Source organism: Excalfactoria chinensis, chromosome 6, assembly GCF_039878825.1.
Source record: "Excalfactoria chinensis isolate bCotChi1 chromosome 6, bCotChi1.hap2, whole genome shotgun sequence".
Lineage (NCBI taxonomy): Eukaryota > Metazoa > Chordata > Aves > Galliformes > Phasianidae > Excalfactoria > Excalfactoria chinensis.
In genome coordinates this window covers 2,310,026-2,330,777 of record NC_092830.1, presented here as the reverse complement: position 1 = coordinate 2,330,777, position 20,752 = coordinate 2,310,026, and the positions used below count along the sequence as shown (strand labels likewise).

Sequence of the window (20,752 nt, the reverse complement as noted above, 5' to 3'; positions counted from 1 at the left end):
CTAAAATGCTCCATAGCCATCATTGCGTGCAGCAACTGCAAAGGCAGGGTAGGCTTCATATGCTGCATATGTGGCCAGATCCTGTCCCATCGTCACCGCCTGTTTGAGCTGAGTGGCTGTGACTGTTGTGGCAGCATTAGCGATGGTGTACCCTGTGAGGGGAAACAGAGAAGAAATGTGGATTCATGAAAAGGCATTAAAAAGCTACCATTGCCTGGTGTTTGTTTGCTTGTTTTTTGATGGGAAGGCTGCTATCTATAGGAATCATGTAGGAAGCAACTTATTAAAGGGAAGACAGGTGTTCTGTACACAGCTTCCCACATGTGACAAAGGAAATGAAGCACCGCAGAGAAAATTTGGTCATCTTTCATTGGGAAGACATTGGTACAGCTGGGGAAAAACATGGCTCTGACATCCTTTGTGGTCAAAATACATGCAACTTGTGACAGCCGTGTTAGAGAGGAGGGAAAATGTTCTATGTAGTATAAGGGAGAAAATATTTAGCAAACTGGATTTTTTTTTTTTTTTTCCCTATCAGTTTCCAATGGGAAACGTGGATTCAACGCTTTGAAATTTTCTATGGGAAAATGTTAGCTTTGCCGATTTAAAATGAATCAGTGGGAAAACAAACATCATTTGGGGATGCTTTGTCTGAAAACAGAGTATATATAGTAACTTGTCAACCAGACCACAGTATTTTGCTGAGTGAATAAAGAATTGTGATGAAGCCCCACAGCAGGCAGAGTAGCTGGAGTGCCTGTTGGCTCCATTACCAGACTACACCTCCTGGGATCCAAAATCTCCGACCAGCCCACTGGGATTGACTCAAGGTCATCAGACCTGCAGTTTCCTTGGGGCAGGAAATGGAGATATTGGGCAATGCCAGGAGTATGTTGCCTCATTGAAGGTGGTACCTTGGGGGAAAGCATGAGAAATTCATAATGATTTGAATGCTGTGTTAGCTTCAAGTATATTCTTTCCATTAGCAAAGTGAGGCGTAATTTGGTTGGGAATTAAGAAATATGTTGTTTAAAATGTGTCTGGCACAATCCTAAGAGAAATGAGCTGCTACCTGGGCATGGCCTGAGCTGTGTGGGGCTCCAGTGAGTGCAGGCCAAGCACCGGTGTGTGCTGCTGGCAGAAATATTAATGTGTGTCTATTTGTTGAATTTCCAAGACAAATAAATAAGGGTGGATGAAAGAAAAATGAGAGATTATAATTAAGCAATAAGTGGGGACTGGATTCAATAAAGAGCCCATTTGGTTTCCACACTGCAGAAGCTTGCACAAACCCAGACAAATTGATTTTTCTGTGGCTTTTGTGGACTCCTGTGGCAGGAAGACGGATAGATTTTTTTTTTTTTTTTAATCCATCCTTGAGACACTCCAAACAATTCAGTAGTACTGACTAATGCATTCCTCATGTGCAGCTTGGCGAATGCTATTCCCACTACATCAGAATATCCATTATGCGGGGGAGCACAGTGCAATGCCTGCAAGCTGGATTCCTGCTCCTGGCTTATGTTTTTCATAATTTCCCAAGCTCTTTTGGGTCATTACTAGAGTTGTTGGGAACAAGCTCCCAACAAACTGGAGCAATAAATCTCCCTGTAGAGGTGGGAGAGAGAAGGAATCAGATCTGGTGATCACGGCTGTGCCATTTTTTTGGCAAGTGAAATTAGGTGGGTTGATTCAAAGGGAGCTGGAATGCTAGGGGAGGATGACTGACCATGGATCAGTCAGCTAGAGTGGCACTGGCTTGGGCACAACCATCAGGTCTGCAGAGGTGATGCGTCACAGATGTGGAAAACATCTGGTCCTGTGTCCTTCTTGGCACTCGCATTGAAGGGAGGCATCTGCAAACCGGAGCATGACCAACTCTGTCCTCAGCAGCCATGAGTGTGTTAATTCCAGACACATATAAGGAATAATGTAGGAAAAATAACACTGTAGGAGACATCTGCTGTACAGATATTCATATACCTGGAAAAGCTGGTGCTGCAGGAGGTACCTCTGCTCCGTCAGTGGGAATCCCCAGTGTCTGCAGGGTGTACTCTGCAGCGTAGGTTTTGGCTTCGTCGATATAGGCGCTGAGCTTGGGAGGTGTGAAGGGATGGCTGTGAACACAACAACCTATTAGTTTGCTTTTTTGTTTTTTGTTTTTTGTTTTTTGTTTTTTGTTTTTTGTTTTTCTCTAGGCCTTTCCTGCACAATATTTTAATCCAATCATAGTTGGCATGATACCACACATCAAACAGAAACGTTGTGTTATTGTGCTGATGCATTAACACTACCTCCCTCCTTGTAGCAGCCTGGCTTGTTCACTGAGATTATCAGTCCCATGTTGATTTTGATCACAGCATCTTTTCAGAGCGTATTGTCTATTTTCAATCAAAAACAAACAAACAAACAAAAAAACCAAACAAACCCAAAAACACAAAAGAAAAACAACCAACCAAACCTGCTGCAGTCTTTTGTTCTCATTAAAATATACCACAAACAATATTTCAGATCAGAAGTGCTTAAGATGATATTTGGAGCCTAATTAGCATCATGTTCCTACCAGCTGTTTTCTTTTTCCTTTGTGGACTATTTTATGTTTCATTTTCCTTCTAATATGCACCCCCTTGCCTGCTAATTTCTAGCTTTCTGTAATTCTTGAATCACCATAAGAAGCCCACTAAGCATGGCAGAAATCATTATTATTATATTTAGCTTCTGGATGATTTTCTCCCTAATATCTAAAAAACCAACCAAACAAAAAGGAAACAAAAAACCCTGGAAATAGAGACTTGTGCCATTGTATTTCGCAGACAGATGTTATGTTGGAATGTGCTTTTAAAAAAATCAGAAATCTCAGATAGTTACGTACATGGTGGGGTTCTGGCTGGCAAGGGCAGGGATGGTGATTTTGTACAGGAAAAGTTGTCTTTGGTCTTGGCCAATTGCAGAGTGGAGCTGGTAAACAGGCTGTCCCCAATTATTTTTCTGGCAGATTTCTTCCAAGATCTAGGAGGAAGAAAGGGTTTGCTCAGGTTAATTGCTGCACGCAGCCTCTTGTCCCAGCTCCAGCCCCTGCACTGCTCAACCTCCTCCCTGATGGAGGATTTTCCAGGGTTCTGAGACAGTTTCCTCAGGTCTCAATGTAAAAATAAACAGCAGATAGGATATTACAGCTCACCTTGAAATACAAGATTCATCTAAATGTTCTGTGCCTTAAAAATGCCTCGATTCTAGAAGCTAATTGTTGCCCCACTAAGTTGGAAGTCAGTTTGCTGATTAGCTGCTTCAATTTGCTGTTTCTATTATCTTCATGGTTTTTTCTGAATTCTCCCCAGAAGCTCCATCTATGCATGTCTTTTAATGCTCTGAAAGTACCACAGTTGCTATCTTCACTGCTCTGGTGCCTCCCTCCCTCAATGGGCACAGTGTAAAGAGAGAAGACAAGGCTGTGTTTCCATCCAATTAATTATTCAGGCTTCAATACATGATTTCTGTTCTTCGTTTGAAAAAGAAATGCTGAATCGCATTGCCCTTGGACTTTAGCACAGCTTATTCCACTGTAATTGGAAATCACTCTCTGGAAATGCTCTCGGTTCTGCTTTGTATTCTTATTTTTAACCCACAGGCTCTCTGTCCCATTTGGGTCCGATGCCATGCCATGCTCCTGTGCTCCCCACCAGCTGTGGGGATAACTCTAGCAGGCTCAGTGCTCAGCTGAGGAGTTGCTATGTCTTGGGGCTTTTCCTGCTTGAGCAGAAGGTGGGGTCCCCCCAGCCATTTTTCAGTGCCAGAAGGATCTACATCTCAGTGACACAGGAAGGCAATTTGGCACCCCAAAGCAGGATGGAAGATCAAAAGTTCTGGTTGTCTATTGAAATAGGAATGTCCCCAAGCATGAAACTGAGAACTGGGTTGGACTCAAGACTCACAGTATCTACAGTCTAAGCCTTCCTGCAGCACACCTTATTTTAAAACTATACTTAAAATGTAAATGTTAACGCTGCTTTACATCTTGTAGCTATAGCTCTGCAGTTTGCTGCTCTGTGCGTGTACCCCACCCAGTTCATCAGATTTCTTGGCTGCAGTGACAATTGTTCCTTGCTGTCCCAAAGTCTCTGTAGGGATGCTGGTTTTGCCATGTTACATCACTGTGTAAATTCTCAGTGATGGAGATGCGCTTATGGAGCACCCTATAGGCATCAGGGTCCAGCTGATAGGTATGAATGAGGCTGTCTTGAAATAAGCTGTGACTGAGTGGGATGTGCTGTTGTGAAATGGCAGTTGGCAAAACATGCCCCCAGAATTGGTGTTGTGGCCAGTGCTATTTCTGTGTTGTCTGACACACACTGACCTGGAGTGGAGGGGTTCGTCGTGGGCTGGAAGAGCAAAAATGCTGAACTGCACCTGCTCTGAGGCAGTGCAGCAACTCAGGCTATTTCACCCCTCTTATACATTGGTAACTTGGAGTAAAGAACAGAGAAACTTTGCAGGGGGAGGAAAAATCCATTCTGCAAGTTTTGAAAGGAGAAGAGGTTGTTTCAGGTTGTTTCATAAACATCTGGTAAATGGGATGCTGTGGCAGATTAAATGTTATCAGACAGAGATACATTTTCATATTCAGGGTGCAACTTCTTGGAGTTTGTTCTGTTCCATCCCTAGCTGTCAGTCTGGATCCTATTGCCATGCATGCAACCATGCCAAAGGCTCCTCCTGCACCCTGAGCTGCAGCATTTGGCTGGCTCTTGTCCTATGATTGCTCTTGGGACACACATCTATGACTTGGGATTTTGTCTCTCAGCATCAGTCAAGCCTTGCTCTCCTGCCATGTCATGGGATATAGCATGAGCTTATGTGCATATATGCACCTAGATAATGTACTCCATTCCATTATTTTTTCATTGGTGGATGGTCAGCTGAATATGAGCCAGCAGTGTGCCCAGGTGGCCAAGAAGGCCAATGGCATCCTGGCTTGTATCAGGAATGGTATGATGAGCAGGACTAGGGAAGTCATCCTGCCCCTGTACTCAACAGGTGAGGCCTCACCTTGAGTACTGTGTTCAGTTTTGGGCACCTCAGTACAGAAAGGACACGGAGGTGCTGGAGCAGGTCCAAAGAAGGCAAGAAGGCTGGGGGAGGGCTTGAAGAATATGGCCTATGAGGAGAGACTGAATGAACTGGGGCTGTTTAGTCTGGGGAAAAGGTGGCTGACGGGAGACCATATTGATCTCTTCCAGTATCTGAAAGGTGCTTACAGTGAGAACAGGGCTGGTCTCTTCTCACTGCTGACAGGTGTCAGGATGAGGGGAAATGGCCTCAAGTTGTGCAAGGGTAAGTTTGGGTTGGATATCAGGAAAAACTTCTTTACACAAAGGGTTATTAAGAACTGGAATGGGCAGCCCAGGGAGGTGGTTGAGTCACCATCCCTGGATGTGTTTAAAAACAGTTGGGACATGGTGCTCAGGGACATGATTTAGCAGAGGGTTGTTAGTTAGAGTAGTATGGTTAGGTCATGGTTGGACTCAATGATCTTTAAGGTGTTTTCCAATCTGAGTGAGTCTACGATTCTATGATTCCTTCATTGAACTGCATTGGAGTAATAGCACTGTGGCAGCAGAGCTCTGTGCAGTGCCATGGCCAGTTTGGAAAACAGATGATTCTATTTTTTTCTCAGCAAAGACATTATTATTTTTCTGTTTGTGTGAAATCATTCCTTGTTGAAGTCCCAAGTGATGCATTTTATTTATCGTGTCCGTTTTAGGTGAGAATTTCTTTACTCCACAGTGTTTTTAAGGATAGAGAATCATAATTGGATTTCATCGTGTACCCATGGGAGCTCATAAAAATTTCCCTCAAAGGAGAGCAGGAAGTGTCCTCCAGCAAGGCAAATGCACACTGCAGGATGCAAATAGTGCTATTATCTTTTTTTTTCGTGTATTTAAAGATTTATGAATGGATGTAGTTTTCAATCACCAATGCAAATTCGAGTAGGGGCTGTTCTTCTGGTAGCAAGTTAGGCTAAGTTCCCTGGCCTACCTTTCCTGCACATACCTGAGGAGCAAGTTTGATGCCTTGAGGCTTTAGTGTGACGTGGTTCATCGGCGTGAGCTCCATTCCTGGCAAGAGGTCGTAGAGTTTATCCTCTCCCCTCTTTTCTCCTTTGAGCTGGTATCCACGCCCCAGGCCCGTGTACACCAGATAGCCGCGACCTCCCAGTCCTCTAACTCCCGCAGCCCCTACAGGTACATTCATGTAAATTTCTAGGAATGTAAGAAGGCATTAAACTGAATCAAATCACCGGAAAAGTTACCCTGATTGTCCCTGCAATGGAAAAGTTAGGCTCACTAACTTTTGGCTTGGGAAGCTGGAGTTTGGGAAGGAGGTAGGCAGGTGCCCTCAGCAGTCTATTGCTGTGGCTCAGCATCATTGCTGCATCTTCTGCATCTGGACTGGGTGGAGATGTGACTTGCTGGGGGAACCCTGCTTCCTCTTGACCCAGTTCCATCTCCTCTGCCCTAAGCAGCCCAGGGGAGGTACAACTTTCCACCCAGCTCATGCACAAGTCATTTTTTATTTTGTGACACTTTCCTAACCAGATTTGTAATCAAGAGTTAAGTATCGCTCACCACCCACCAGTATAATTTCAGTTTCTTGAGGAACTTGGATAGTTGACATCTCCTCCCCTATATATGGAACAAAGCCCATTTTTCAACCCCCATTACATTTTTGTTTAAGGAACCCTGCTTCGGAGTCTGGGGAGTACAAAAGACTACAGGGCTGGTGGGCTGGCACCTTAGCAAACTGAGATCCCTTTGGCTATGGAGCTGAAGACATGAGTTTGCTGCCACTGGCATTATCTTTGGAAGACAAACCAAAAGGCATGTCTATTTTTTATTATTTTTATTTTGTTTATATTTTTTGGTAGCCCCCACACTTAATTCTGCACATACCAGAGGTTGGGGGTGTCTGGTGTGGGGATTTGCTTTGGTCCCAAATGTCATCATCTGGATCCAAAGACAGAACCTCAGCTTCTCTCATAAATATTCCATTTTCGTAGGCTACTTATTTTTAGATAATCAATTAAAATATTGTTAGATAAAATTATCGGATAATTATAATAAGTATTTACAAAAATCATTGTATGTATTAAAAAGGCCACACATCACAAAGTACAATCTTAATAGCTTTCTTGTTTTCTGTTCTGGTTCCTCACACTGCTTCATCACAATTTTAAACTCCCTGGAAAATGCTGCAGCTTTGGGTCAAAAAACTCTAGGACTGGTAAAAATTTCCTTGTGGGTTTCAAAGTGAAGGGGATCCACCACAAAGGGCACTGCCTGTGGCCGGTTGAGGGAGCTGGCTTTGAAGGGCAAGGAAAATTGTCTTATTTGGTTTTCCCTGCTGGGGCAAAACCAGGAGGATTCTCAGCTTATTTACCCTGGAAGGAGAGAGATCTGGAAGCTGTTTCAAGCTTGCTCTGGGGAATGGTTATTTTTTCATTCCCTGATTAGTCTGCTGGAATGTGACCATGCCTTTTGGAAAGAAAGGACAGCGACTACAAACTCTTTTCTGTCCCTCTCTCAAAGGGATGCAGGATCCAGGGCATGGCCTAAGCCCAGGATTGAACAAGGGAATAGCACCCAAATGCAGGAAGAGTTAGTTTGCTAGAGCTGAGTATTGTCAAGACTGGAGTTACCTCTGATGGATGGGGGCCGGATGATGCTCCTGCTGAGGCCCTTGGTGGCTGGGAAGTGGAGGTTGGGTATGGCTGCATAGGCTTGGGGTGCATAGAACACTGGGGCACCCAAGTAGGTGGCAGCAGGGTCGTAGACATGGCCAAAGGCATAGGTATATTCTCCCTGCAGCACAGCTCCTCTGCCACCTGTGCCCCGGGTATATCGAACATAGCTGTCCTTGTCAACAGGTTTGGCTAATGTAACCTCAATGGGGGACCCATCCAGCACCTGCACACCAGAGGAAGCACAGGGGTGAGGCAGTCTCCAAAATTCAAGAGGATTATCCTAAGAAGGCAGCTTCCCCATGTGGTTTATTAATAGAATGGGAAAATAGAGAAAACCAGCTGAATCATAACAAATCTCCCTCCCATGGGTGGAAGAAGGTATTGGGTAAATGAATATTCAACCTGTAGAGAGCATCCAGCCCAGGCAAAGTTGTGAAACTTTTTGAAAAGTCTCCCTTCCCTCCAAAGCAGTATGTAGATTAGCCAGATTATATGTCCTCCTATGGGGCACAGCATGAGGTGTTAATCCTGTTCCTAGAAATAGGACCTCTTTGGGAAAAACTTTTGCATTACAGCACTGTGAATTGCATGCAGTGCAAAAAAAGCACAGGAAGCTCCTTGCAAGTCTGCCTCCAAATTTGGAGCAGATGTTTGAAGTTGACCTTCTTTGTCCCTCTGCCATTCATGTGCTTCCCTTCCAGTGTTTCTGTTGGCAAATGTGAACTAAGTATGAGAGCACAAGCTGAGAGCACTCGAAACCTTTCTTTTTCTATATCTCATTTTGGCACTGTTTTGTCTTTTTTTCCTCCCCCCCCCCCCCCCCTCCACTAGAATCAACCTGCGGACTGAAAAAAGTGAGGACCTTCTAGCTACTTTTTGTAGCTAAAAAGCTTTGTTTTAGCTGCATTATATGTATTATTGTATAAATAAGCCCCATAAATTCACATTTACAACAGCTTTACCTTCCCATTCAAGGCTTTCATAGCATGGACCGCATCTTCTCTTTTGTTAAAGTGCACAAAGGCATAGTCTCTGATTTTCTTTACTCTCTCTACTGCACCTATGGAAAACATTGGAATGTCAGTTGAAAATAGGTGTCTGTGGGAAGGTATAGATCAGAATGAGCAATTGAGTTGGGCTGTGAGCCCTTGGATAGCAAAAGCTGACTAAGCAGAAGAGTGTATGGTTTCTTCATACCTCTTACAATGTGTATATACCATGGAAAAATGAAGACAATGATTGTATTATTTCAAGTAAAATAGAAACATTTTTTGTTCAGAAAGCATCAAGGTTTCCATTTTGCTCCCGTCCAAAATACTTGAAGGCTTGTTTTTGGTTTTACATCTCCCTTCTGTAACAGATTCCAAGGCCCTGAAGGGCTGAGCAAAGCAGCTGGGACATGGTTAGTTACAAGTAACAGCACTGTGTGTGATCACCATCTCTGTTTCCACACACGCTTAGTATGTACATACACCCTGAAACATATCTTGGAAATATAGCTAATGCATGTAGAATGACTCTTCTGTTGGTTTCTTCCCTTTTAAAGCTGAACCGGTGCACAGGGAAATATGTTATTGCTGCAGGAAAGTGCTCATTTAAATAACTGCAGAAGAAAAAATATTTCTTTGGAGTTTAGAGGGAAGCATTAGGAGCTCCAGGGGGATAAATGAAGCCTGTCCCAGCCCGCAGCCAGAGCAGCCTGCATCTCTGCAAAATGGTACTGAAACAGTAAGCAGCCCTTTCTGTTCCCCTGGGATCAAACAGTTATTTTCTAAGCCCAAAATTACAGGCATTGTATGCTGATGCCTTGTTTACAAGTCAAGGTTTTAATTAACTCCCTGGGTTTTGAAAATTCCCCCTTCCTCTCCTGAGAGCACGCTGCATTATTGAACCCTGCTTTTAGCATCACCCCACTTCAGCTTTGAGGGCTGGAGAGCATTTAACTGAATGGAAAATTTTCCAGGGAAGGGGATTTCTGCCAAGATCTCTAGGGAATGAGGGCAGGGCTTTTCAGTGATGTCTGTTTCTACAGAAGCCCTTCAGCTCTGGATTTGGCATGGATTTAGGGGTTAGTTATATGGTGTTACAACTCGGGATGCATAAGTAGTGCTCCTGGTGGTGTGTGTGGTGATGAGGTGAGGTGACAATTGCTCTGCCTTGGGGACTTCTGGATCATATCTTTCAGTTGGGATAGTTTGTTGTTGTCCAAACAGCACCCAAATTCCTTGGATCAAATGTGTACGTCAGTAGAGTGGTAGTGAAGTGGGACAAAGCAAAGAGGACAGATAACCAAAGCAAAAGGTGAATCACTGCAGCCTCTTACTGACTTGTTTGATCGTATTCTCAACCATAACTTCAACTGCATCTGTTCTCCTCAAAGCTAAGAAACCTACTTCTCTTAGGCAGGCTATTTCCCTCAGAAAGTATGGCACAGCTTTAAGAGCTGGTTACATCCACAACAAGTAAAACTGTCCTTAAGAGAACAACACAATTTCCAGCATGAGAAGTAAAATGATTAAGTGACAAAAAGACGAACTAAAGAAGAAGCAAGTTCTCTGTTGTACTAGTGTCATTCAAAATCCAGGAGGAAAGCTCTCTAACTCCAATGTGGTGTTAGATAGTGGCATTCCTTTATTCCTCACAGTACATACTGGGCAACTGGACAAGCAAGTGTGCCCTTTCAGAGTTCAGGTCCTACATTTGAACAGTTTGACACACATACGTAGTACACTGGCATGTTGTACTAATCCCTATTGCTAAATAAACCAAGCTATACCACTAGAATATTTCTCTTAAGAGCATAGCAGATGAATGTCACCAAAGTTTCAAATAGATATAATTGTTTTTCTGGGGAGTGTGAGCAGCTCAGTGATCAGAAACATAACTGAATAAACAAAGGAGGATAAAGTTAAGAGGATGGGATGGCATTTAATTTGGGGGGAGCAACTTAATTGTTTCTTTGGGTATTAGCTGGCATCATTAGAAGGACAGAAAAGACTCAAGTAGATCTCATACTGACTTTGCACTGCAGCATGCTTAAAAAAAGTATAAAAAAATGTACAGAGCAGAAATGAGAAGTTAGAGAAGAAGGAAAAAAAAAAAAAAAGCTCTGAAGTGTGTTTTTAAAAATTAATAGAAGGAAGCTAGCAGGAATGAGATGAAAGGCAATTTCACATTGCCAAGCGTAAGTTACTAATGCCTAATGGACTGTGTGGCTTGGAGAGCTGCAGAAATGTGTTATTTTTACTTTGTTGTTTTTGGGTGGAATTTTCTAAAGCTGGAGTAACTCATAAGTAGAATCTCATTTGAAAGCCAGTAGGATTTTTGTTCACACAAAAAAGACTTGATTTTTGAAAATCTCAACCTAACAGCATGTAAATATATAAGTATGTATATATATACCATGAAGGAATACCTAATTTCCTTCATTAAATCATAGAATCACAGACTGGTTGCTGTTGGAAGGGACCTTTAACATCATCTCATTCCAACCCCTTGCTGTAGGCAGGGACACCTCCCTCTATCCCAGGTTGCTCACAGCCCCATCCAGCCCGACCTTGAATGCTTCCACTGAGGGGGTATCCACAACTTCTATGGGCAACCTGTTCCAGTCTCACCACCCTCACATAAAGGGTTTCTTCCTAACATCTAGTCTAAAACTACCCTCTTGCAGTTTAAAAATATTTCCCCTTCTCTTGTTGCTACCTGCCCTTATAAAAAGTCCCTCTTGGCTATTCACAACTTTATGGGAGAATATTTTTGGAACAAAAACAATAGAATTCACCATTTACATAGATTAGATGAAGAGCAGTTGTCTTAAATCATAGCTGTTATTTATGTTATCCTATTCATTTCTGTAGATGAAGAAAGTTGAAACTACCCAGTTGTTTTACTAACACGCATTTAAAGGAAGACATAAATGACTCAAAATCATTTTTATGACATGGGCATCCCTGTGCATCACTTTGGATCTCTTCCAGTTGCCAATTGTCGTACAAAGGTTAATAGTGTCGGTAGCTGGAAGTTTAGCAGCCCTTCGTGGAATGACATGATGTGCATGTTGGATAGGAGTGCTCAGGCTAAGGACCATTTTTGTGGCATTACATATGAACATTTTATAGTGGAAAAACTGTTATTCTTATCTCTTCTTTTGGCATTTTATGAATGAAAAATGATTTCCATTTGCAGTAGCCATACTTACTTAAGGGCTACTATGTCAGTGAGTTCCTACCTTGTTTGATGTTGTTGAACTCCTTTTCTATGGTCTCTTCAGTGGTTGAGAGCATGAGGTTCCTCACGTAGAGAATTTTTACTGATGACATAGTGTCTTCATCCACCTCCACTTCTGGTTCTGCCCAGTCAACAGCAATAGGGTGTCCCCACAGCTGAATCCTTCCTTTAAAGGGATTGACATCATTAGTGCCAGACAGGCTTTGTTCGTCTCACTTCTGCTCGCAGACTATTTCATATGCAGTGCAAACAGTAGAGGAGGATGATTCTTTCTAGCACAAAGTACTGCCTTTTAGTTAACTCATTTCCAAAAACAGACGGTCATACTTTCAATGTACTCCCACTAATGCCTTAGATGCTGCAGAAATGCAGCAGCCAGAATTTTTAAAGTGAAAATATGGCATGACTTGCTAGCATCTGCATCCCCTGAGACGTTCTCTAAAGGGAAATACTTTTAACAAATATACTTCTCTACTAAAGATCCCTGTTGGCTGCAGCTGTTTAATTCCCTAGGTGATTGAAAAGGGATCCAGAAGTCCCAGTGGATGAAGTGAAATAGTGGAAGTAAAGATGTCCCCATGTGCAAGTATTTGAAATTGCATGGGCCAGTACAATTGGGCGAAGTTGCAACAGAAGCAGTAGGAAGAGGGGAAACAAAGATAATGAGGGTATGGAGGAGAAGCATATCGATTTTATATACAGGGGACTGAGCTGTTGAGGGGCAGGAAATGAAAAGGGCAAATGAAGAGACAGTTAAAAACAATGCTGTCATCACGTTATCACATTGAGGTCCATCATCATTTGCATTGAGACACCTAACCCGTTAAATAACTGATTAGCCAATTCATGATCTATAACACATAATGAAAACTTAAGGCTACAGCTTCACCTCAAAGCCATGTGATGCTGCAATGAGCATTACTTCCCAGTTCTTTCTGTCTCCTGCAAGGAGACCTTTTGCCTGCTCCTCTGAAATAGGAGTGCCTGAAATATGGCTGCTCCTCAACACCCAGAGCTGTACATTTGGTATCCTCTGTGGCCTGCTTTTTCTCTGACAGTTTTCATCAGCTAACCAAACATGGCTTTGGATGCACAGTAGGGACCATCCTCTGACTTGGAAACATGGTCAGTGCTGGATATTCCCACCAAAACAATGAGATGTCTGTCTCTTTTAATCATTTCCCCAAAAGAGTAACCAGGCCTGTCAGTGGTTTTCTTTTTCTTCTCATATCTTTATGACATGAAGCTTGGGTCCTCCAAGGCCTAAAAGCATACTAAAACTTAGAATAAGCTTGCAGGGGGAAAGTGAAACTCTCAGTAAGCATTTTTGGAGAGATCTTAAAAATGGCATTCTATCTTGCATCTCCACTTGGATAATATACCTAAGATGGGATGGGAGCTCCAAATACAGGACAACTGGAAGGAAGAGGTAGAATTTGGAGACCTGTTTCTTTTATCTCTCTGTAATTGGACTGAAAATTTTAAGAAACAAAATGTGAAGAGTCTGCTCCTTGCTAGGAAGGCTTGTGAATGAGCTGGGACCTGCAGAGCTCCACTGGATTGACATTCAGCTTTTTATGCTGCTCAGTCTGACTTGGGTAGAAAAAGATGGCAGCTAACAGCAGCCAGCTAATATGAAATCATAGAATCATAGAATAGTATGGGTTGGAAGAGTCCTTTAAGAATCTTGTTCCAACCCCCCTGCTATAGGCAGAGAAACCATCCACTAGACCAGGTTGCTTAAAGTCCAATCATGGCCATGCTCCTTTTTCTATGTTGCCATTTTCAGCTCAGTAGCAAAAAAATAATGACCTGGTTGATGTGTAGCAAGGTAGTAAGCTTGGTTCCTGCGCTGCCAGCTTGCTAAAACTCAGACTTCTCCCATCTTCTTATTTAAGCAGGAGTCAAGACAACGTTTTCATAAATAGCATTTTACTTCTTGAGCTTTTCTGCCTCTTCTGCATGCTCCCTCAGAAAGAAGAGAGCTTCAAAGTCAAAGAAATAACTTGATAATTATATTCTATTTCACGTTCATCGAATGCATCAGCTGGAGACACATTCAGTCCTGGCTTGAAACCTTTTCCAAGTTCCTCCCATATGTTTGCAACATTAGAAGACTCTGGCTCCTGCTCAGGACTTTGAAATTCCACAGACTGTTTACCAAAATGTCCCTAAATTGGAAATCACTAGCACGCTGCACAGGGCTGTTCAGGGCTACATGCTCATTCCCATCTGTTTCACCATCTCTGCTCAGGATTTCAAGTGTTTTGCTCCCTCAAGGCTGCCATTGGTAGAGGGGCCTGTGCTTGCACCTTCCTTCCTTCTCAATATAGAATCCATGGAAAAGCTGTGCTGAAGCAAAAGCTAGCAGAAAGCATTCTTCTAACTAGGAGCATGTTAATATGATGCAGAAAGCCCAGAATACAAAGAAAAAGAGTCAGTGTGAGATATCCCACTATAGCTAATATGCAGTAACACTTGAAATCCTGCTCATTTTTGACAAGATGACTTAAATTACAAGATTTTAATGGACCATCAAATAGAAAGAATGAAAGATTGGTGAGCTTGATGAGAGAGGGACAAGTCTCAAAGCAGAAGGTTTATTTAATTCTTTTATCAGCAAGTGTGCTGGCTTTGACAAAGCAGTACCAGAGCTGCTGAGCAACCAAAACTGTGAGAAAAAAAGCCAACGGTGAAATCAATGCAAATGCAATTAAGTGTTTCCTTTGTTTATCACCTATCAATCTTCTCTCTGCTTCACAACGGCCCCAGCACTAAATGACATAGAATTATTACTGACATTATTTGTATTCTAGAGCAATTCCTCTTTTGAGTTTTCTTTCCCAGATGGAAAATAATAGTTTTCAGGAGCATCCTCAGTACATTGCCAAAGCTGAATATGTTCCTAGATCCTTCCCCAAGTGATGCTTCCCAAATGATTGTGGATGTTTTATTTGGAAACCAGGGTAAACACAGGATAATATATATCCTATAACAGGGCTGAATGGATACACACAGCTAGATCCATCTAGCTATATTTTAACCATTTCAGGTTCCAAAATGAGGTGCCTGGCTAATGAGCATGGCAGCAAATCAGGGTCTGCAGAGTCACCACACCCCAGAGTCGGGGCATCTCCAGCTGCCAGCCTGGCATGCCTCCATGCTTAAAGTGAATCACTGGCAACCAAGATGAGAAACCAAGCAGTGTTTGCTTCCTCGGATACATAGTTGGAGATTTCTGTACTGCAAGGTGTACGCATGCATCTGCTAAGCTGAAGCTGCCCCTATGAACCTCACCATCCATACAAACCTGGGAGCAATTTTCGCCTGGCCATTGCTGCTGCCCGGTGACTTTCATATTCCACAAAAGCAAACCCCCTGTTTTTGGTTTTGTCAGCCGCGCTGGGATAGACGATGACATCCACAACTCCGTCTGTCACTTTCTTCATCTCTGCTAGAATTTCCTCTCTTTTCTTCGTTTTGGGGATCCCCCCCACAAACAGACGGCAGTTGTCCACGCTGGCACAGACTCCGAGGAGGCGCCCATTCCTGTGGATAAATGACATTGCTGGCAAATCAGGAGCACTTCGAGAGAGGGGAAAAAAGCCTCCTTATTGTCTCAAAACAGAAGGCGCGCTCTATTTCAGAGTTTACTGATGCCCATTGCTGGGAAAATTTACTTATGGGCACTTTGCTCACCACTTTGTGCTCCAAGTACCTCCTGCAGGCCTTGAGAAGTTAAAGACTTTGAATTTAACTTCTTCAGAAGAGTCTTTGGAGCAAACAGAATAAGAGGAGGAGGTAGAAGTGACTGAAGTCTGATATTTAAGACTCTCCAGCCTCTGATAAATATCTCATTTCCATGCTCCCTTTTGTGCCTTGCAACTCGCTCATCCTTAGTGCTGCTAGTAAAGCAAACACAATCATAATTTAGAACAAATAAAATGAGAACCTTAAAATTGGTTGATCTCCAAATGCTTCTAAGCAGAGGCATCTACTCATCCCACTTCAAACTGGAAAAAAAAAATAACTGGGGATGAAATCAAAACAAAACATATCGATAGACCCATATGTTGTTGATTTCTATGTGTTTTGTTCCCCATTTTTAGTCACAAACAGGAGGGATTTTTCTGTTTCCACCTATTAGGAAATGTCACATTTTATCAATTGGTTTTTATCATATTTTGTTTCTCTCTCTCTCTCTCTCTCTCTTTCCCTTTCTTTCTTTCTTTCTTTCTTTCTTTCTTTCTTTCTTTCTTTCTTTCTTTCTTTCTTTCTTTCTTTCTTTCTTTCTTTCTTTCTTTCTTTCATTGCTCTGTCTCCCTGGACATATCAGCAGTACAGCTCACGTGAGACACCGTGAATAGGAATATATCAGCAAAAAACCCAGATGGATACATAACAGCAATGGCTCAACATCTGTTAATTTGATCCAAAGCAAAGTATTTTTTTCCAGTGTTTGAGTAGAATTTTTATTTAGTTTATCTGTAAGGAAGAAATTTCCTGCAAAAGATTTTGAGGCTGAGTGCTATATACTGCCTTTGGACTACAGCATGTCGCAATGACATGCAAATAAACAGTGACTTCCTACAAAGTTTAGGTATCTAAAGATGCTTCCTTTAGGCTGTAGGGACAAAATATGATTTAAAGTTGATGCAGAAGTGTTTGCCACGCTTACCTAATTTCATAATTATTGAGTTGCTTTATTGCATTCCTTGCCTCCTGTTTATTCGAGAAGGTTACAAATGCATAGCCCCTATTGTTGCCATTGAAGTCCATCATCATTCTCATTTCATAGATTTTGCCAATCTGCAAATCAAAAGACAAGTCATTCCTAAAGAGGTGCTTGCCAGAAAGGTGGGAGGTGTTCGAACAAGTCTAGATACTTCCTTGACTATATCTTGCCAGAACTCCTTGGATACTTCTGTCTACAGATAATCATTTATATAATAATAAATGATTAATATAATGAGTTACAATTCTAATTTTCTTGCCTTTTTCTGATAAATGAAAGCATTCATAAATAAAGGCAGAAAGTGTGTAAGTGAGAAGAGTTGTGGGAGGGAGAAGTTAAGAAGGAGTTTGGCACTGACCCCAGCAGCCCCAAGATTTCTGTTCTTTCCCCATCTAGTTTTGAGATATAGTAGAGAAATCAGGTTAAAAAAATGGGCCAGAAACTGGAAGGCTGAGCTGCAACAATAGGATTGCATGGCCATTGGTGTCTGAATGGTATCACCTGCTCAGGTTTGTGTGTAGCAGATGGATGGATGTGTCCATTCCCTAGATGGAGGGAGGCATGTTTTATACAGCTGGAAACAAATTTAGGGGGAACAGCCTCCCTCAGACTCTAAGCATGACCAACTCTAGCATTAGATCAGCCCTGGTCATGGTGAGAAGGCACCGTGGCAGGATGTCGGAAGGGCTGCCACTGAGCCAAGGGCAGGCTAGGACTGATCGCTTGTAGTTGAGGCCAGAAAGGCAGATCTGAGCATCTCTGCTCAGTAACTACCTGCCACAAAATCTTACTTTTTCACACAAGGGTATAAGTTCATCCTCAAAAAGGTCTCGAGGCAGTTTCCCAATGAAGATCTCACACCCCCTCTCTGGCGGAGGGCCGTCCCAGCCAGGGGGTGGGCCACCGTATTTCCTCTGCCCATTTTCCTACCATGGAAAAAAGAAAAAGAATTGTTTAAATGCAGACTTCAAACATGGATATGATCAACCCCTAATGAGGAATGAAATTTGTGACACGCTCTGTTAAGAGTGCTCGAGGCAAACACCCTCCTTCCTCTCAAGGAGCAACTTTTATGGATTCAAGAATAGAGAACACAAGTGTGAACCGGCTGTCCCACTGTCACATCTGTGCCTAGAGTATCCAAGTTACTATGCTGGTGGGGGATCTGATTTGTACCTAGCTGAGTTTTTCTAAGAAGCATGCATCAGTACCTTGAGTGAGAGATTGTTGTCACAACTCAGATGACTGAGGTGAATACAAACAACTTCTTGGACAATGTTGGGGCAAAGGAGACACCTGGCTAGTCAGGAATTTCTTTATGCAAGGAGCAGGTCTTGGCACCCAAAAATACCCGAAGACATGACAAGCCAGTATTTTCAATTAGTCTGCATTTGTCCTAGGCTAGTGTCTCTCCGTTATCCTCTCCTATTTTAAACCACTTTTCCTGTACTTCTTGTTCTCCTCTTTTCCTTCATTTCTAACTTTCTTTCTCTCTGTCCCCTTTTCTCCATTCCTTTCCTACTTCCTCCTATCTTCTCCTCTTCTCTCCTTCCCACACCTGCTCTCCTCCTGCAGTGATGTCTCATGCCCGGGGGGCTGGCACTGTGGTCATTCTCCTCTTTTTGTCTCCTTACATTTCTATAGTCATTATTCCAGGAAAGGGAATGCCTGAATGGATGACTTACAAAGAAAGCATGAAGGACTTAAGCTTACAGCAAGCAGGGGTTCTTGCAGGAAAATAAGAATATACTATAATCAGTTTCATGGCCTATAACCAGCCCTAAGTTATCCACGCTCATTTCTGTTTTGCAAATAGGTCCAGCATATTGATGGAGCTATTTGAAATTACAAACAAATTCTCAAAGCAAAACTAATGAGAAGGTGATGACATGTATGGCTGTTTCTCTGAACTCAGTTTACTGAACGGAGCACAGTGCTGGCACGGGATGTTCTGTCTCTTGAGCCATTTGTTAGAAGTGGCAGTTGTATATTTTGTTGTGATCGCCTGTGCTCTTCACTGGCAGGTTGGATGGAAGGAGCTCTTGGTCATCTAAATAGTCATCAGTAACAACCTGAAAAGGGCTGCGTAATTTTAGCATCCCGTTTTAAGCTGAGTGAGAGACAAACGGTTAACATTTTTCATATTGTCAAAATATGTGCGATTTTATATGCTAGGAGAGAAAAAAAGAAGTCTATTCTCAGTCCACAGTGGCTTCATTTGTGGCTTCAAGGAAGCATCTCACCAAACTCATCTTGGTGAGGTCTTAGAAGGAAAGGAAAATTTCACTGTTCCCTCTGTGAAGATATGGGATCCTGGGATATATTGAGGAAGAAGGTATTTGGCTATGATAGCTGGGCTGGAAACAAATCCCCAGAGAGAAGCAGAAATGAAGGGGGAATAAATAAATAAATAAATAAATAAAAGTTATGTCTGAAAGAAAGGAAAGAGGGAGGAAGAAAGAAGAAGGCTCTGAGAGTAGGCAGAGATCTGGTCTGTGGTTTAGGACTGAGTGCAGCAATCCCAGCTGTCAGCCTGGTCTTGGGGCATGCACAGGATGAAGGGTTACATGAAAATGCTTTTTCCCAGGAGTCTCAGCTTTTGCTTTGGGCTTTTGTGCCCTCTAGTGCTATGCAAACTGAGGCCAAGTTCATGGTGATCAATAGCCTAAAATTTACCATTTTCGGTTACTTCTTCCAAGATGCAAGGTCAGTCATATTACTACCAAATGCTTTCGAAAAATGAGTTTGTTTTGGTCATGCTGACTAAGGAAGACTTCTTGAAATTATTTTGAAGGACCTGCCCATTCTCCATGTGCTATAACCAGAGGAGGCTTTGTGCTTGGAGACCCTGAAGGCCATTCTGAGTGCCAGCCTTTGGCTTTGGGCAGGTAAGGCACCTGTACTTTTATGCATGCAAAGGTAGATCTGGGGCTTACACACTGGACTTACCATGACCAAATCTAGACCCAGGCTCTCCTGAATCTTTGCTTAGCAGGTTTGTTTTGATCCACTGACACTGCAGCCACAGCATGTAGACAGCTATGCTAACCATTCCCAAAACATGGCTGTGCTCCGTTGTTATTTCACCCCTACCATAGTTTGTCAGGAGGAATCCAATGTTGCTGCATAAAAGACAGCCCCTATTATACACAACTTTGTGTAATATGTGTATTAGAGAAAACCAGAGACAAGGAAGAAGCAAGGAACGCTTCATAGGTGCAGATTCACTGTGCGAGCCCCTGGTGCTTCATGATGAAACCAGACACTGCACACGGAAGGACGTGACTGTGAGTTCCTACCTGGATCAAATTATATCCTGTTCGCTGAATTAATGCACGGAGGGCGGCTTCTTTCTGTGTGCCGGTCAATCCATCCCCGGATTTGTGATTTGATTCCATTGTGAGTGATTATCAGCAAAAAATCAGGTTAATTAGGGGTGCTCACTGCAATCAAATTTAAGATAAATTAAATAAATTACTATGGCTAGGAGGAGAAAGTCCGCTCTCCTCAGAAGGCTACAAGGATAATTCTTCCTAAGTCAGTCAGTTTGAAATAAAACAAAAAAGAAAAAAGAAAAACAACTACAGACCATGTAATAAGGAAAAATATCCCCTTCTTCCCCGGTGCATGAAAATAAACAGCATTTAAACCCACAAACAGATTTTCTCCAGTGAGACTGCACACATGTGTGCATGGAGAGAAACAAGTGCAGGGTGCTTGCCCTTATTTTATCCACATGGCAGTGAGTCCTCCTTGCCACAGCACCCTTCTGGTGCAGGAAAGGAGGCAAGCCATGCCAAGTGCTCTGTGATACATGTGAGACATGGGATCAGATGTGGCCTATTTTTGAAAACTCAGGAACATGGGAGTGCTCAGACCCGTATCGAGGTTCAAGGTGGAGACAACCGTGTGTTCAGATGTTTGATTCAGAACTGCAGTTTTAAATCATATCTAATTGAAGATTTTGTTTTAAAGTTTTTTTTTTTGTTTTTTTTTTTTTTGGGCCACAAGTACCATAAAGCTGAAATCTGCAATTGAATTGAGCC

At 42.6% G+C, this 20,752-nt stretch overlaps 1 protein-coding gene across 2 annotated transcripts; it reads right to left on the bottom strand.

Annotated features, from left to right (window-relative positions):
* Positions 1-20,104, bottom strand: A1CF (APOBEC1 complementation factor). Of its 2 annotated transcripts, none has more exons than XM_072340403.1 (11): positions 20,006-20,104; positions 17,498-17,632; positions 16,650-16,780; positions 15,282-15,520; positions 11,973-12,137; positions 8,704-8,801; positions 7,697-7,964; positions 6,052-6,260; positions 2,873-3,009; positions 1,984-2,117; positions 1-152 (listed from the first exon to the last, which is right to left on the bottom strand). In XM_072340403.1, exons 1-11 carry the CDS (start codon positions 20,102-20,104, stop codon positions 1-3), a joined length of 1,767 nt encoding a protein of 588 aa, XP_072196504.1. The 2 variants fall into 2 exon arrangements, with proteins under 2 accessions (XP_072196504.1, XP_072196505.1); XM_072340404.1 differs by having other exon boundaries at positions 6,052-6,236.
* Positions 20,105-20,752: the final 648 nt, after the last annotated feature.

Excerpts from the sequence above, each read along its gene's own strand:
- A1CF (XM_072340403.1), bottom strand. The coding sequence starts at position 20,104 with ATGGAATCAAATCACAAATCCGGGGATGGATTGACCGGCACACAGAAA. Across the intron at positions 7,965-8,703 it reads TGAAAGCCTTGAATGGGAAG|GTGCTGGATGGGTCCCCCAT; the intron begins GTAAAGCTGTTG and ends TCTGGTGTGCAG. Across the intron at positions 3,010-6,051 it reads GCATCAAACTTGCTCCTCAG|ATCTTGGAAGAAATCTGCCA; the intron begins GTATGTGCAGGA and ends TCTTCCTCCTAG.